The following is a 15,565-nucleotide window of genomic DNA, read 5'->3' on the forward strand; positions in this document are numbered from 1 at the left end:
AAAAGCTGCTTGTGCTAGCCAAGAACTTAGTGTTTCCTGCAAAAACAAGAAACAAAAAACAAAAATGTTTACACACGATCAGGTATGGGCATTACAGGTAAGCGAACTCTTAAAAATATCCTTAAAAATACAATTTGCCGTCTCAAAAGAAAAAAAAGCAGTATTCATTTTCTGGGGAATATACTCTGAATATTAGTTATGCACTTCAAAATACATAATTTACCATTTAAATATACTACCATTTCTCTGGCCCTTATACTAACTATACCTTTGTTTTCTTGTGAAAAACATACACAAGACACAATGCTAAGTACTAATTTCTATCCATAAGGCATCTAAAAAATAGCTTCTCTTAAGACATAAACATGATACCAAATGAAAAACCAAACACAAAAGAAACATAATAATAAATAGTTTTGTATCCCTTCCCCCTCAAAAAAGAAACATCAGTATCAGCAACACTGACTGACATAAATACATTAGATTTCCTGTTCATAAGAAAAGAAAGACAATCCAGTTACAGTGTTTAACCATTTCAGGGTCAACCAGGAGAGAGCGTCTTTACTCCCGCAGTTTGTGAAAGGCAGGATGAAGACAGGAAAGAGGCAAGACTGTTTAGGTTTTTCCGATTTAAGAAGAAACACACACAAAATACAAGTGTGGCCACAGACTACTTAGATGATGTGTAATTAGTTACGAAGGTTAACACAGAGCCGTCGTTTTGCTCCCCTTTTTCACCCTAAGTCACATCACGTGCTTCAACTACATGTCCTCTTGGTATTCTAGATATTTTGCTGTGATGGGTTCCTCAAGCTGAATTCCTCCACTGCCCATTAATGCAAATGCTGGGTACATCGTGTGCGAACAGTCCACCTGGCGCTCGTAAAGGCATTTCATGTGATCCATGTCATAGAAAGCCACTCTGCCTTTGTCATAGTCAAGGAAAATCCCTATACTTGTTGGCATCGGAAGAACTCTATTCTCAGGTTCATTGGAGGAAGTGGCTGACTTGGGTATGAAAAACTTCTTCATGCCTATGGTGACTAACGTGAAGGGCTGTGAATCAAAGCAGGCATCTTCACTTCCGCTGTCATGGCCGCTGTCTTGCTCGTATCTAGAACACAATACATGAACAAAGCAGTCTTAGCTGTGGCGCCATCCACAGGCCGTCAACTATCCTCAAAACATTTTCACAAGATAATATATGTTGCTTTATTTATTTTTTTAAGCTTACATATTTTAAGAGAGAGAGAAAGCACAAGCAGCAGAGGGGCAGAGAGAGAGGGAGAGAGAGAATCCCAAGCAGGCTCTGTGCTCAGCGTAGCATGGAGCCTGACACAGGGCTCGAACTCATGAACCAAGAGATCATGACCTGAGCCAAAACCAAGTGTCGGACGCTTAACCGACTGAGCCACCCAAATGCCCCGACATATGTTGCTTTAAAATGAAGTTGTGGCTCAGTGGGTTAAGCCTCTGACTCTTGATTTCAGCTCAGGTCATGATGTCATGGTTCATGGGACTGAGCCCCGTGTCAGGCTCTGTGCTGACAGTGAGGAGCTAGCATAAAACAGCAGCTTATAGAGATTTTTGATACAAACGTCCTTCCTTCATTTTCCGATGCATACTTCACTTTTTATGTATTTGTGATCATACTATATTGACGCTTTTAATCAGGTCTCACTGATATTTCTGATGTCACAAGCCTTTTAAACATTATTAATATCAATATTCTATCGAGTGGTCATGGTACCATGTTTAATTAACCATTTCCCGATTACCACAGTCACTGTTTTGTTAATTTCTCACCCTTGTGCAAAAAACTTTTCCTGTCACTCAGATTACCAATTTGGGGTTCTGTTCACACAAGAGGTCATAAATTATTTGTGTGGGCTAGTATACATAATACCACGTAAAACAACAAAACCACACAATCCCCATTAAATAATCTCTTTACAAACTGGAATTCTTTGATGTGGAAACCTGTTTACCGTGACCCAATTTTGTAAAGTACCTCCAGGGGAGTTTAAAGAAATTATGTCCCATTACAAAAGAACAGTTTCATACCAATTATGAGGTATGGCAGTTGGAAGCATTTCACTATACGTGTGAGTAATTTTTATCACAGAATTAAGGAAATGGATATGAAAGATGTTCAAAATTTAAAACTGTGGGGAGCTTGGGTGGCTCAGTCAGTTGAACTTTCGACTCTTGATTTCGGATCGGTCATGATCTCACAGTCATGAGACTGAGCCCCGCATCAGGCTCTGTGCTGACACTGTGCAGCCTGCTTGGGATTCTCTCTCTTTCTCTCTCTCTCTGTGCTTCATCTCCCCTCTGCCTCCCCCCACCCCCGCACTGCTCTCTCTCTAGGAGAAAAAAGGTTTAAGAAATTTTTAAATTAAAAAAAAACTTTTTTTCATGTTTATTTTTGAAAGAGAAACAGAGTGTGAGCAGGGGAGGGGCAGAGAGAGAGGGAATCATAGAATCTGAAGCAGGCTCCAGGCTGAGCTGTCAGCACAGAGCCTGAGTTGGGGCTCGAACCCATAAGCCATGAGATTATAACCTGAGCCAAAGTTGGATGCTTAACCAACTGAGCCACCCAGGTGCCCCTAAAAATTTTTTTTACTTGCAAAGCTACAGGATAGTCGAGAAGTACCCAAAACAGGCTTAGATACTTGAGATTTGTATCCCAAGACCTCCTGACTCCTTTCTGGAGCCAGCCACATCTGCACGGCCAGAACACCTGAATCTAAGGAATGTATTCCAGATGTAATAAGCAAACCCACATCAATTTCCAGTCTTACCTGGCCAAACAACGATGTGTACCTTTAACAGAATCACCAAGTTCTAGATCAATAAAAAGAGCCTACCTTGGACTAACTGCATCCCGGGGAGAACGGAGCCATTCTTGTAGTTTATCACTGGAAGCGACTCCCACTTTTACCAGGTATGAATACGGTTCCACGCGGAAGGCCCAGAAGTGCTTCCCCTTGGTAATTCCAACGTCTCCAATGATGTAGTCTAAACTGGTGTAATAACCCACTTGGATACGCTCCGCAGCAAGCAGAAGATTAAACCCAGCTCTACTCTCAACACGGTCTCTCTTCAAGTTCAGCAAGAGGCGTTCATTGTTATAGCCACATTTTTCATCAAAGAGGAAACTAAAAACTGTAAAGAGAGCTTAAGATTAGTCTCATCATTATCGGTGAGCACTTCTATAACTGATGGTTAACTAGGATCTGTTTTTGAACTAGAAATTAGTGAAAACAGACATGAAGAGGAATGTGTCACATGACCCTAGACAAAGTATTACAAACCGAATCCCCAATTGGGAAATCAGTTCCAGTAGAGTCTCTATGCCTGAAAATCTCTAGGAATGTCAAACGGCAGAAAAATTATTTCAAGCGTACGAGAAAACTTAACAAACGTGGTTCCTGGGAAGAGACACAGCAGATCTCTTCTATTTTATACTACTGGATCTGTCCCTTTTCCCTTTAATATAAGGAGATGTACTTTTTTATAATTACCTGTACAGTTTTCTAAATATTTATTCTAAATATTAGCAATTTCAGTAGGGGCTTTTCCTTATCAATCCACAGGGCAGACATGAAAAACTGTACAGTAGTTTAAAAAAAAAAAAAAAGGCACACGTTTTGGGTTTAGAGAGACCAGAGTTTTAATCCCTGGTGAGGCATTTTTGTTTGGTTTTGAGTGGGGTGGAGGGGCAGAGAGAGAGGAGGACAGAGGATCTGAAGCGGACTCTGTGTTGACAGTAGAGAGCCCAATGTGGGGTTTGGCTTGACTCCCAAACTCACAAACTCAGGAACCAAACCATGAGATCATGACCCGACCCTTAACCAACTAAGCCACCCAGGCACCCTCCAGCTGAGGCATTTAAATGGAGTTTAACTTAACCTTTGATTTCCTGACTACAGAATGGACAGAATACCACTCTCTTAAGTCTCTATCAACTCAGATCCGTTAAGCAGAACATTGGCTCAAAAGTGGAAATGACCCAAATGATCATCAACAGATGTACAGATAAAGAAAACGTGGTCTATCCATACAGTGGCATATTATTCACCCTAAATAAGCAAGGAGATTCTGGTACATGCTACATCGAGGATGAAACCCCAAATAAGCCAGGCACAGGATTATATCCATCCACTTATATGAGGTACAGGCAATTCATAGAGGAAGAACATAGAATCAAGGCTCCCAGGCTCTGTGGGGAGGGGGGATTTGTGTTTAATGGGCACAGAGTTTCAGTCTGGAAAAAATGAAAATGTTGTAGAAATATGAGTGGTAGTGGTGGCACAAAAATAGGAACGTACTTAATGCCACTGTCCACTGATGTGCACACTTAAACGTGGTTAAGACAGTAATTTTTTACTATACTATATACCATGATAAAGAAGAAAATTGTGTACTAGTAAGCTAAAGCCATTCTCCATATGTAGGCGGACCATCCTCTCTCGGAATGCCTATCGTCCTGGCCTGGTATCTTCCCGTCAATCTCAAAAGTCTCCCCGTTTGCAAAATAAAAATTGTAACGGTCACCCTGGTCACCTTATTCCCAGAGAGAAGCCAACTCTGGGGATGCGTGGCTGACTCAGTTGGTGGAGCACACAACTCTTTATCTCGAGGTTGTGAGTTCGAGCCCCCACTGGGTATAGAGATTACTTAAAAATAAAATCTTAAAAAAAAAAAAAAGAAAAGAAAGTAAGAGCTTTGAATGTGTCCTTTCTTCCTTCCCCCTCCACCAAGTCACTGAAAACCCAGCAGCTACTTCCAGGTTTCTTTTTAATTCCACTTTCAGTCAGACAAGAAAAGAAAGGGGAAACTGCCTAAAATGTACAAATATTTATTTCATACTTGCAAATCCACCCTAAAACTATCGGATTTTATTCAAATTCAAGATAACCAATTTTTGCCAACCCTACTTTATTTGTATTCTACTTTTTTTTTTTAATTAGCCACAATGTGCATGAAAAACAAGTAGTGGCTAGTACACTTTGGACAAAAAGGGAAGGAAGGACAGACTGTACAAAATATGGGCACACAAGCCATTAAAAACAGGCAGGGGCTGTGGGGTCTAAAAACCAACTGCAGGAACCTCAAAGGCAGTGAGCAACAGGACACAATGTGTGCCCGCTATAACCAGAATGAACCCAGCACTGGTTCTCAGCGTCCCTGGTCTGTGGAGACCCTGCAGGGAAACCGCTCACCTGCAGATGATTCTTTCTACAAAAATCTATGGGCACTCTGTAGGTAGCACCAGTGGTTTCAGACTTGGGAGGTGGGGGGTGGCTGGGCAAGATGAGCTTTTAATATTGAGGGGGGCAGGAATCACCAAGTTCGAGAGAACATCCAGACACGTCAGAATGAGGTTAATCAAAATATTTCACATTATGCCAATAATTTTTTTTAATCTCCCAAGATCTATGTTATAGAGATTTCTATAAACCTATCAAAAATACAGAATTATACCATGTAAAAATTGTACGGTAGCATATTTATGCTATTTTTCATTTCAAATTAATAGCCCTCACTCAAATGTCTTCATGTTTTTCTCCATCTGATGTCAGTCCACATTCTAATCCTGTTCCCAGCCTACATGGTGAAATTCAAGTATTCGTCTACTTCCAAGACCTAGCTGGGGATGGAATGGGTTTTCTAGAAAACTTTTTGTTAAACCAATGAAAACTGGTTTCAATGTAGAGCTATATAAAAACAGTGCCTAATTTATTTATTATTTTTTAAAGTCTATTTTGAGAGAGAGAGTATGTAAAAGAGCAGAGGAGGGGCAGAGAGAGAGAGAGAGGGCAAGAGAGAATCCCAAGCAGGCTCCGCATGGTCAGCACAGAGCCCGACTTGGGGCTCGAACTCCTGAACCGTGAGGTTATGACCTGAGCCGAAATCAAGAGCTGGATGCTTAACCAACTGAGCCACCCAGGCGCCCCTAGTTTATTTTTTATCAAGGTCTCTTCCAACTCTGTGGTTTTTTTATTCCCTGTCTTCCCAATACCTGGAGCTGGAGGGGTGTGAAGAATCAGCTCCCTGCTGCAAGGACTACAGATCGAGCCCTTGTAGGCTCTTACTCTGAAAGCATAGTTACAATTGCTTTCCAGATCGGAAACGACTTTACTCGTGCCACACACTTCTATCTCGTTCCAAGACAGCATCTCTTCATCTCTGTTAACCTTCCGATATTCAAGGACATAGCTGTCAGCTTTGTCCTTTTCTGGATGGTGCCAGTTGATCAGAGCATTGTTATATACCTTGCTCTGCTCCTCATTGATCTCTGGCACATCTACACCTGTAAGAAAGAAGAAACCAAACAGAGTTAAAATACTGTTATTTCAGAACCTGTATGTTCCTCGATAAAAATCACGTATTGAAAATACTTACATCATTTTTTTTTTTAATGTTTATTCAGTTTTGAGAAAGAGACAGAGCATGTGTGGGGGAGGAGCAGAGAGAGACACACACACCCACAGAATCCGAAGCAGGCTCCAAGCTCTGAGCCATCAGCACAGAGCCCGACATGGGGCCCGAACCCAAGAACCATGAGATCATGACCTGAGCCGAAGTCAGAAGCTTAACCAAATGAGCCACCCAGGTGCCCCTTAAATCATTTCTGTACTAAGAGTTTTCTAAATTTGTAACACTACGTATAAGAGAAAGAATAACTCCTGTAATGTACAACAACATGGGTGGACCCTGTGGACATGCAAACTGAAATAAACCAGACACAGAAAGGCAAATACTGACGCATGATTCCACTTATGTGAGGAATCTAGAAGAGCTGAATTCATAAAATCAAAGACTGAGATTCTGGCTCCAGGGGCGGGGAAGGGACAAATGGGCAGTTATTAATCAAGAGGCAGAAAGTATCAGTTACCTCAAGTATCAGTTAAGCAAGACGTATAAGCTCTAAAGATCTCAGTACAACACTGTACCGAGTCAACAACACTGTATTTCCACACTTACAATTTGTTAGAACAGATCTCAAGGTAAGTGCTCTCACCACAAAATTTAAAATGAGAAAGAGGGGCGCCTAGGTGGCTCAGTCAGTTGAGCGTCCGACTTTGGCTCAGGTCATGATCTCACGGTTCATGAGTTCGAGCCCTGCGTCTGGCTCTGTGCTGACAGCTCAGAGCCTGGAGCCTGCTTCTGTGTCTCCCTCTCTCTCTGCCCCTAGCCCACTCACATTCTGTCTCTGTCTCTCTCAAAAACAAATAAACATTAAAAAAAATTTTTTTAATGAGAAAGAGTAAGCAATGAAGACTTTCAAAGGTATATTTAGGTGTGTAACTAAAAGGGAGAAGAACAAAAAAATAAGACAGACCAAAAAAAGACTTTAGCTTTAAGCATTATATTAATTCTGAAACACCATAAAGTTTTTTAACAATATGCCTTTCAATTTCCACCTACTAAATAGTAATGCTGGGGCTCAAAATATTTAATGTGCCCTCCTGTAATTATATTTTAAAATCAGGGGTGCCTGGGTAGCTCAGTTGGTTGAATGTCCAACTCTTGATTTTGGCTCAGGTCATGATCCCAGGGCCGTGGGATCAAGCCCCACGATCTTAAGCATGCAGCCTGATTAAGAGTGTGTGTGTGTGTGTGTGTGTGTGTGTGTGTGTGTGTGTCTCTCTCTCTCTCTCTCCCTCCACCCCCCACCTTTGCCTCTCCCCAACTCACGCTCTCTCTCTCTCTCTAAACTAAAACAAAATAAAAATAAATAAATTTTATTAAAAAAAATTTTTTTTAATGTTTATTTTTGAGAGACAGAGGGACAGAGTGCAAGCTGGGGAGGAGCAGAGAGAGAGGGAGACACAGAAGCAGGCTCCAGGCTCTGAGCTGTCAGCATGAAGCCTGATGCGAGACTCAAACCCACAAACTGTGAGATCATGACCTGAGCCAAAGTCAAATGCTTAACTGACTGAGCCACCTAGGCGCCCAAAATAAATAAATTTTAAAATCTAAGTTTGGTGACTATAACAAAATTCAATGAAACATCACACAATTTTCTTTCATATTTTCCTCCACAGAGTTACAAGGCAATTTAAATGAATTTTTCTTGGTATAAACATGATACATAATATTTTCTTTTTTTTTTTAATTAAAAAGAATTTTTTTAATGTTTATCTATTTTTGAGAGACAGAGACACAGAGTGTGAGCGGAAGGGGGGCAGAGAGAGAGGGAGACACAGAATCCAAAGCAGGCTCCGGGCTCTGAGCCGTCAGTACAGAGCCCGATGCGGGGCTGGAACTCACGAATGGTAAGATCAGACTGAGCCGAAGTAAGACGCTTAACCGATTGAGCCACCCAGGTGACCCAATACATAATATTTTCTGTAAGAACATCAGAAACTACACAAAACACACTTCAAGCAACTCCAAGATAAGCACTACAACAATTTTTTATAGATCCTGCCAGTATTTGTCTCCCACTGGCAATTCCACTGCATGGTCATGTCAACATTTAACTGTTTTCAGAAACTCAGAAACAGGTTTCTAGTTTTTCATGAAAAACACAACACAAAAGTATCTCAGCTAAATCTCTGTGCATATGCATAATCCTTTCCATAGAAGGAACTCCCACAAGCTTAACTGCCCAGGGGTAAGCTATACAAGTCACACACACATACCACACATTCGTCAGAGAAGTATATGAATTGAAAATAAAAGTCTCCCTCTTGTCCTTCTCCCCAGGTATATATAAGCAGTGTATAAGCATGTCTTTATAGAGTACATTTATGCAACTGTTATGTTCTACAGCCATGATGAGATCTGGAAAGTCATTCAAAATACATTTGGGGGAGAAAAAAAAAAGCTAGTTATAAAATAACATGATGAGTATACTCCACCCCCCCACACACACCCTTTTTTTTTTTTTTAAAGCAAAACAGGTGCATGCAGAGGCGCCTGGGGGGGCTCAGTCAGTTGAGCATCCAAATTTGGCTCAGGTCATGATCTCACAGTTTGTGGGTTCGAGCCCCGCGTTGGGCTCTGTGCTGACAGCTCGGAGCCTGGAGCCTGCTTCAGATTCTGTGTCTCCCTCTCTTTCTGCCCCTGCCCTGTTCATGCTCTGTCTCTCTGTCTCAAAAATTGACATTAAAAATTTAAAAAAGAAGAAGAAGAAACCAACTCTGTCAACACCTTGATCTTAGACTTTTAGCCTCCAGAATTGTAAGAAAACACATTTCTGTTGTTTAAGGCATCCAGTCTATGGTATATTGTCTCAGCAGTCCTAACAAACTAACATAGCAAAGTAAAGATGAAAACATCTTAGAGTCAGTTGTAGCCTGGAGACATCATTTCTAGGTTTCTGCCCTACAGAAACTCACACACATGTGCACAAAGAACACTGATGAAGATGTTCAATACGGCACTGTTTACAACAGAGAAAAAACAAAAACAAATTGTCTCTCAGTAGGGAAATGACTTATAAAATGAAATACTATAAGCAGTTAAAATAGCTTTTTTAAATGTTTATTTATTTTGAGAGACAGAATGAGCAGGGGAGTTCATTTATTTTGAGACACAGAGAGTGAGCAGGGGAGAGGCAGAGAGAGAGAGAGGGAGATAGAGAATGTCAAGCAGCTTCTATACTACCAGTACAGAGCCCGACATGGGGCTTGAACTCACGAATCATGAGATCATGACCTGAACCCATATCAAGAGTCAGATGCTTAACCGACTGAGCCATCGAGGCAGCCCTAAAATATAGCTTTAAACCAGAACTTTGTGTGATAATATCTTAAACTTCACGTGTTTAAAAAAGCAATTTACAAAAAGGATACATATACAATGTAATGCCATTTATACAATGTTTAATTTTTTTTAATGTTTCTTCATTTTTGAGTGAGAGAGAGAGAGAGAGAGAAAGAACACCTGAGCAGGGGAGAAGCAGAGAGAGAGAGGGAGACACAGAATTCCAAGCAGGCTCTAAGCTCTGAACTGTTTGCACAGAGCCCAATGTGGGGCTTGAACTCAGGAACGGTGAGATCATGACCTGAGTCAAAGTTGGATGCTTAACCAACTGAGCCACCCAGGTGCCCCTATTTCTACAATGTTTAAAAAACACATGAACCAGAGCACCTGGGTGACTCAGTCGGTTGAGCATCCGACTTCAGCTCAGGTCATGATCTCACGGTTGGTGGGTTTGAGCCCCACACGAGGCTCGCTGCTGTCAGGGTGGAGCCTGTTTCAGATCCTCTGTCCCCCTCTCTCTCTGCCCCTTTCCTGCTCATGCTCTCTCTCTCAAAAATGGATAAACTTTAAAAAAAAAAATCTTTAAAAATAAATAAATAAAATAAAAAATAAAAGACACAAACTAACAGAATATACTTTTTGTGCATAAAAACCTAGTTTTCATAATGGCAAACCGAAGCATTTGTTGTTCCCATACCTTCTGAATTCCGACTACAAGAGTAAGGCTCTGTCATCAGTAAAACTTACCACTAGAGAAGAAGGACAATTCCCCAAGAAGTTCTGTTTGTTTAGATGTATTAACAACATAGTCTTCAAAAGAAGTCTGAGCCGCAGGTCTAAAGCTCTTCAAAGATTCCGTAGCCTTCTGTATTCTGCAGACAGAGATTATTTTATATAAAAACGATTTTTTAAAAGGCCAATCAGACTACATATCTGCCATGTGATTAAAAAAAAAAAAATACTTCCGTCAACTTTCAGGTGAGGAGTGTGGCCGTGCCTTGCACAGAACACAGCACCAGGAGCCACTCGGAGCTCAAGTTGAAAGATACCGCCAAGGAGATCTAAATTCAAAGCAACACACCTGAGGTGGAGTTGTTTCGCCGTCTGTACAAAACAAGACTGGTCTGTCTCCTTAAGCACTTCTTGGGCATATCCCACAAGCCCGTTGTTCTCTAGAAGCCCCTGATACTCCTCCACTTGGGTCTGAAATTTGTCTAATCGCAGTTTCTTAGAAGCGTCAATTGCTTTCAAAACAGATGATTTCCTCTCTTCTAGAATCTCATAGAGCTTTTCAAAATGTGTGATTGCTTCTTCTTTAGCTCTCTCTCCATTACACTATTATAAAACAAGCAACACGTTACTTCATCTGCTAAATCCAAATGTCTTTTCTCAAAATAACCAAAATTCAATTTTGAATGACTCTGACATTTTCAGAACAGTAATTTGGCACTGAATACACTTAGCAAGGAACAATGGCCAATTTTTATTTAGACGTACTTTGTAATTTTATAATACTGTGTTTTCCTTAAGCTTTAATCTCCAAAGCTCAGCAATAAATAATTAAATAGGGAAACAACCTTCAACTTATATACAAAGGAACTTGAGGAAGAAATTAACTGATTTAACTAAAGACACAAGATAATATAATCCTGGAGCTTTTTTTTTTTTTTTAATTTTTTTAACGTTGATTTATTTTTGAGAGAGAGAGAGAGAGAGAGACAGAGCATGAGTGGGGGAGGGGCAAAGAGAGAGGGAGACACAGAATCCAAAGCAGGCTCCAGGCTCTGAGCTGTCAGCACAGAGCCCAACGCGGGGCTTGAACCCACACAAACCACAAGATCATGAACTGAACCAAAGTCGGATGCTTAACCAACTGAGCCACCCAGGCACCCCTTTCTTTTTTTAATTTTTAATGTCTATTTATTTTTGAGAGAGAGAGACAGAGCATGGGGGGAAGAGGAATATAATCCCAGAGCTTTTAATTCATTTCTAATTCAGGCAACTTTTGACCCCTTCTATCCTATTCCAATTTTTTACGAGATGTTAAAACAGTTAAAACTCAGGAATATGACATCCTTTACTAAGGTATCAGAATGTAACTCTTCTCTTCAAATTAATGTACTTTAATTAAAATTAAATTTTACATGACTTTATGCAAATTATTTAACCTCTGAACCCCTGAGTTTTTCTCTTCTGAAAACTGGGGATAAGAGAAATAATTTGGGTTTTTTTTTTGAAGATGGGAAAAGATTATTTACATAAAATGCCCACCACAATGGTACATAGTCTGTACACACAGAGATTATATTCCCTGTACATGCAGCTCTTCCTCTACTTGGCTATAAAATGATCCTATCTGCAGTACTGACTGAACATTTTGAATGTCTGTAACATCAGAGACCAACTAGATTCTGAAAACAAAACCAGCAGAGCCCACGTGTGCAGCCATCATTATAGACCCATAAGCAGCAGCCATCAGAAAAAATGCTTCAATCACATTCTTAAAAGCTGACATGTGGAAGAACTACACCGTGCATTTCCCAGTGTCTTCTGGCCAACATTTCTAATGAAAGGAAATTTTTTTCCAGATTCCTTTCTCTGTTTCCTAAACCCAACAGGCAAAAAAAAATTTTTAAGGATAGGGCGCCTGGGTGGCTCAGTCGGTTGAGCGTCTGACTTTGGTCATGATCAGTCAGGTCACGATCTCACGGTCCATGAGTTCAAGCCCCGCGTCAGGCTCTGTGTCGACAGCTCAGTGTGGAGCCTGCTTCAGATTCTGTGTCTCCCTCTCTCTGCCCCTCCCCAAATCATGCTCTGTCTCTCTCTCACTCTGTCAAAAATAAACTGTAAAAAAAAAAAAAAATTTATAAAAATTTTTAAATGATAGGCAGGAGGGAAGGAAGGAAGGGGGACAGAGGGTGGTGACATTTTGGTAGTAGTTCAATGAGAGATCACAACATTAAACTCAAAAGATCATTACGCATAGGTAAAAAGGGGGATTTTTTTTTTCCAGCTAAGTGTAATTATAGAAAAAAAGACTGTGTCACAGTCCTCACTGAGCAAAAGTCAAGAATGCAGACAAATTGGGAAGATTCTTAACTGACGAGCTGACCAATGCAGCTTAGGTCAAAGGTATAAGAAGCTAGGTAATTTCTCCAGGAGCCCAAGGAATGAGCGTCTGCATGAACAGGTGACGTGAGAGTTCCTCCATTTTCAGCCTACTGAATCACAAACTCAGCAACGGGTCCTGGGTCTCCCTTATTTCAGAAATAAGGCTAGGAGCCCCTGGGTGGCTCAGTCAGGTAAGCGTCTGACTCTTGGTTTCAACTCAGATCATAATCTCACAGTTCATGGGATGAGGCCCCACGTCAGGCTCTGCACTGACAACACAGAGCCTGCTTGGGATTCTCTCTCTCCCTCTATCTCTCTGCTCTTCCTTCCCACATGTGCTCGCTCTCTCTCTCTCTCAAAATAAATAAACATCAAAAAGTAACAAGAAGTAAGGGCAGCATGACTGAGGACCAGTAATAAAACAAACCAAAAATGACCAAAGATACAATCCCTGAAGCAACCTACCAGGTAGGTGATAATTTACCAAGGATTGGGGGATTATATGAAACACAGAGAGTTTTTCAATCAGACAAAAATAGGAGACACAAAATCACACTTTTCAAGTACATGGAAAAACAACTTACTTAGTGTGGGGAATGCAATCAGTGAATATCAGGGGAAAAAAAAATAGAAACAAAGGCAGTGATGGTGATAATGCTGCTCATTTGCATAATTTCTCAATTTTCGAGCCCATTTTGGTAAATAAAATCTCAAGAAGTAACAGTCTCACACTAGCTAGGATATTGTTATATTGAATCACAGCTTCTACAGTGATCAGAAGTAATGGCCCTTCAGTTTATTTTAAATAGAGGAAAAGAAACACACATCAAGATTGGTGAACATTTGGAATTTTAAAAGAACCCAGTCCTATCTTTATTTTTTAAATGCTACCAATTCTCTTCACTTGTTTTACTGAAGTGTAATATACAAGCAGAAAATGGTCTACGTAAGCGTGGAGATCGATGAACCTTTGTAAACACGTCCATGTAACCCGCATCCGGATTAAATGGAGGAATGCTACCGGATCCCAGACACCATCCCTATAACCTTTCCAGGCACCCATCCTTCCCCTCCCCACCCTTCAATAACGCCTATCCTGAATTCTAACCAGAGGATCCAGCTTCCCTTTTGTTGGTACTTTTTACAAAAGGAATGGGTTAGTTTGTACCCCTTTGTCTCTGGCATCTTCCTTTCAATACTATTGCAAGATTCAGCTACACTGTTGCATATAGTTGTAGATACTCACTCTACCTCTGCTTAACTTCCACTGTTGACGGATGTGTGGGTAGTTTCCACTTTGTGGCTGTTCCAAACAACACAGAGATGGAACATTCTGATACGTATGTTTTGGTGAAAGTATGTCAGGTATATATACTTAGGGATAGCCGGCATTTTAAATCAACCTGGTCCCAAGCACACACAGTATGTATTTCAGATGCATTCTGTTCATTTTGTAAAATGCCGATAATTGGCAAAGCGATCGTTTACCTCACGTGACTACTTCTGACACCGTAACCGCCATGTGAAGGGGGAGTCATCCTCTGCCCTGTGCTTCAATATAATTTAATCACTGCCCCTATCAGGAGCTGATCACACATTGTAACTTAGTTCTCACACATGTTTTCCTAGTCCCAGAAAAGCAGGGGTGAAATCCAACACGATCCTGTAAGCCCAGCACGTCCACTACCCTCAGGGTTTTGTGAAGGAACACATTCTCTAGATGGATAAATAAAAACATGCAAACCAGGTTAGCACTTACCTCGGTTTCTTTCATTAACAAGTTGAGTTCAGAAATTTGACTCTTCACCTGGCTCTCCTTGCCAATAAGGTAATCAATATCCTTTGAAAGCTTTTCCTGTTAGAGCATATCAGAAACACAAATAAACAGAAGCAGGAGTTTAACAAAGGCCTCGCAGGTTTTTCCTGCTTTTATTTATTTTTTTTTTCACACAATACCCATCTTCTTCTTTAGCCTATGATGAGAACTGGAAACTGTCATTATATATATATTTTTTAATGTTTATCTATTCTCGAGAGAGAGAGAGAGGGGGTGAGTGAGGGGCAGGAAGACAGGGAGACACAGAATCTGAGGCAGGCTCCAGGCTCTGAGCTGTCAGCACAGAGCCTGACACGGGGTTTGAACTCATGAACTGTGAGATCATGACCTGAGCCAAAGTCAGATGCCTGATGGACTGAGCCACCCAGGCGACCCTGGAGACTGTCATTATTAACTCGGAGTAAACAGTTACTGGCTTTGAACACTGAGGTCCAAGGACATAGGAGACATTAGAAACAGGCTGGATAAGAGAACAAGGCAGTGATGCTCAGACTGGTATTCAAAAACCTGGAATATATATATATAATACATTTTTGTTGTCTCCTCATCGCTCCCAAAGGTCTTCCTCCTCAGGCTTCTGAGTAAATGGAAGAATAGCAAATGGGAGTGTGTCCTCCATCAGATTTTATAATTCATTCCCTCGCTCTGTCGTTCTCTCTCTCTCTCTCTCTCACATACACACACACACACACACACACACACACACACACACAACCCAAACAGCAACAAAGACCCTTCTAAAATAAACTTCACAGCCTAGCCCAGGTGAGCTATTCATTATATAATTACACATACGTGAAAATGAAAATATAGATGTGTAAGAATAGAGCTCATTAGGGGCACCTGGGTGGCTCAGTCAGTAAGTGTCCAACTTCGGCTCAGGTCATGATCTCA

At 40.9% G+C, this 15,565-nt stretch overlaps 1 protein-coding gene across 1 annotated transcript in view; it reads right to left on the reverse strand.

Annotated features, from left to right (window-relative positions):
• Positions 1–658: 658 nt before the first annotated feature.
• Positions 659–15,565, reverse strand: part of TRIM36 (tripartite motif containing 36) — a 32,147-nt gene continuing 17,240 nt past the window's right edge. Inside the window, exons 5-10 of the mRNA XM_043603588.1 lie at positions 14,594–14,689; positions 10,805–11,058; positions 10,471–10,595; positions 6,029–6,319; positions 2,871–3,168; positions 659–1,114 (exon numbers count right to left, since the gene is read on the reverse strand). Of these exons, the coding sequence (XP_043459523.1) occupies positions 763–1,114; positions 2,871–3,168; positions 6,029–6,319; positions 10,471–10,595; positions 10,805–11,058; positions 14,594–14,689 (1,416 nt within the window). The 3' untranslated portion in view covers positions 659–762. The remainder of the gene's footprint in view (positions 1,115–2,870; positions 3,169–6,028; positions 6,320–10,470; positions 10,596–10,804; positions 11,059–14,593; positions 14,690–15,565) is intronic.

This window comes from Prionailurus bengalensis, chromosome A1 (assembly GCF_016509475.1).
Source record: "Prionailurus bengalensis isolate Pbe53 chromosome A1, Fcat_Pben_1.1_paternal_pri, whole genome shotgun sequence".
Taxonomy (NCBI): domain Eukaryota; kingdom Metazoa; phylum Chordata; class Mammalia; order Carnivora; family Felidae; genus Prionailurus; species Prionailurus bengalensis.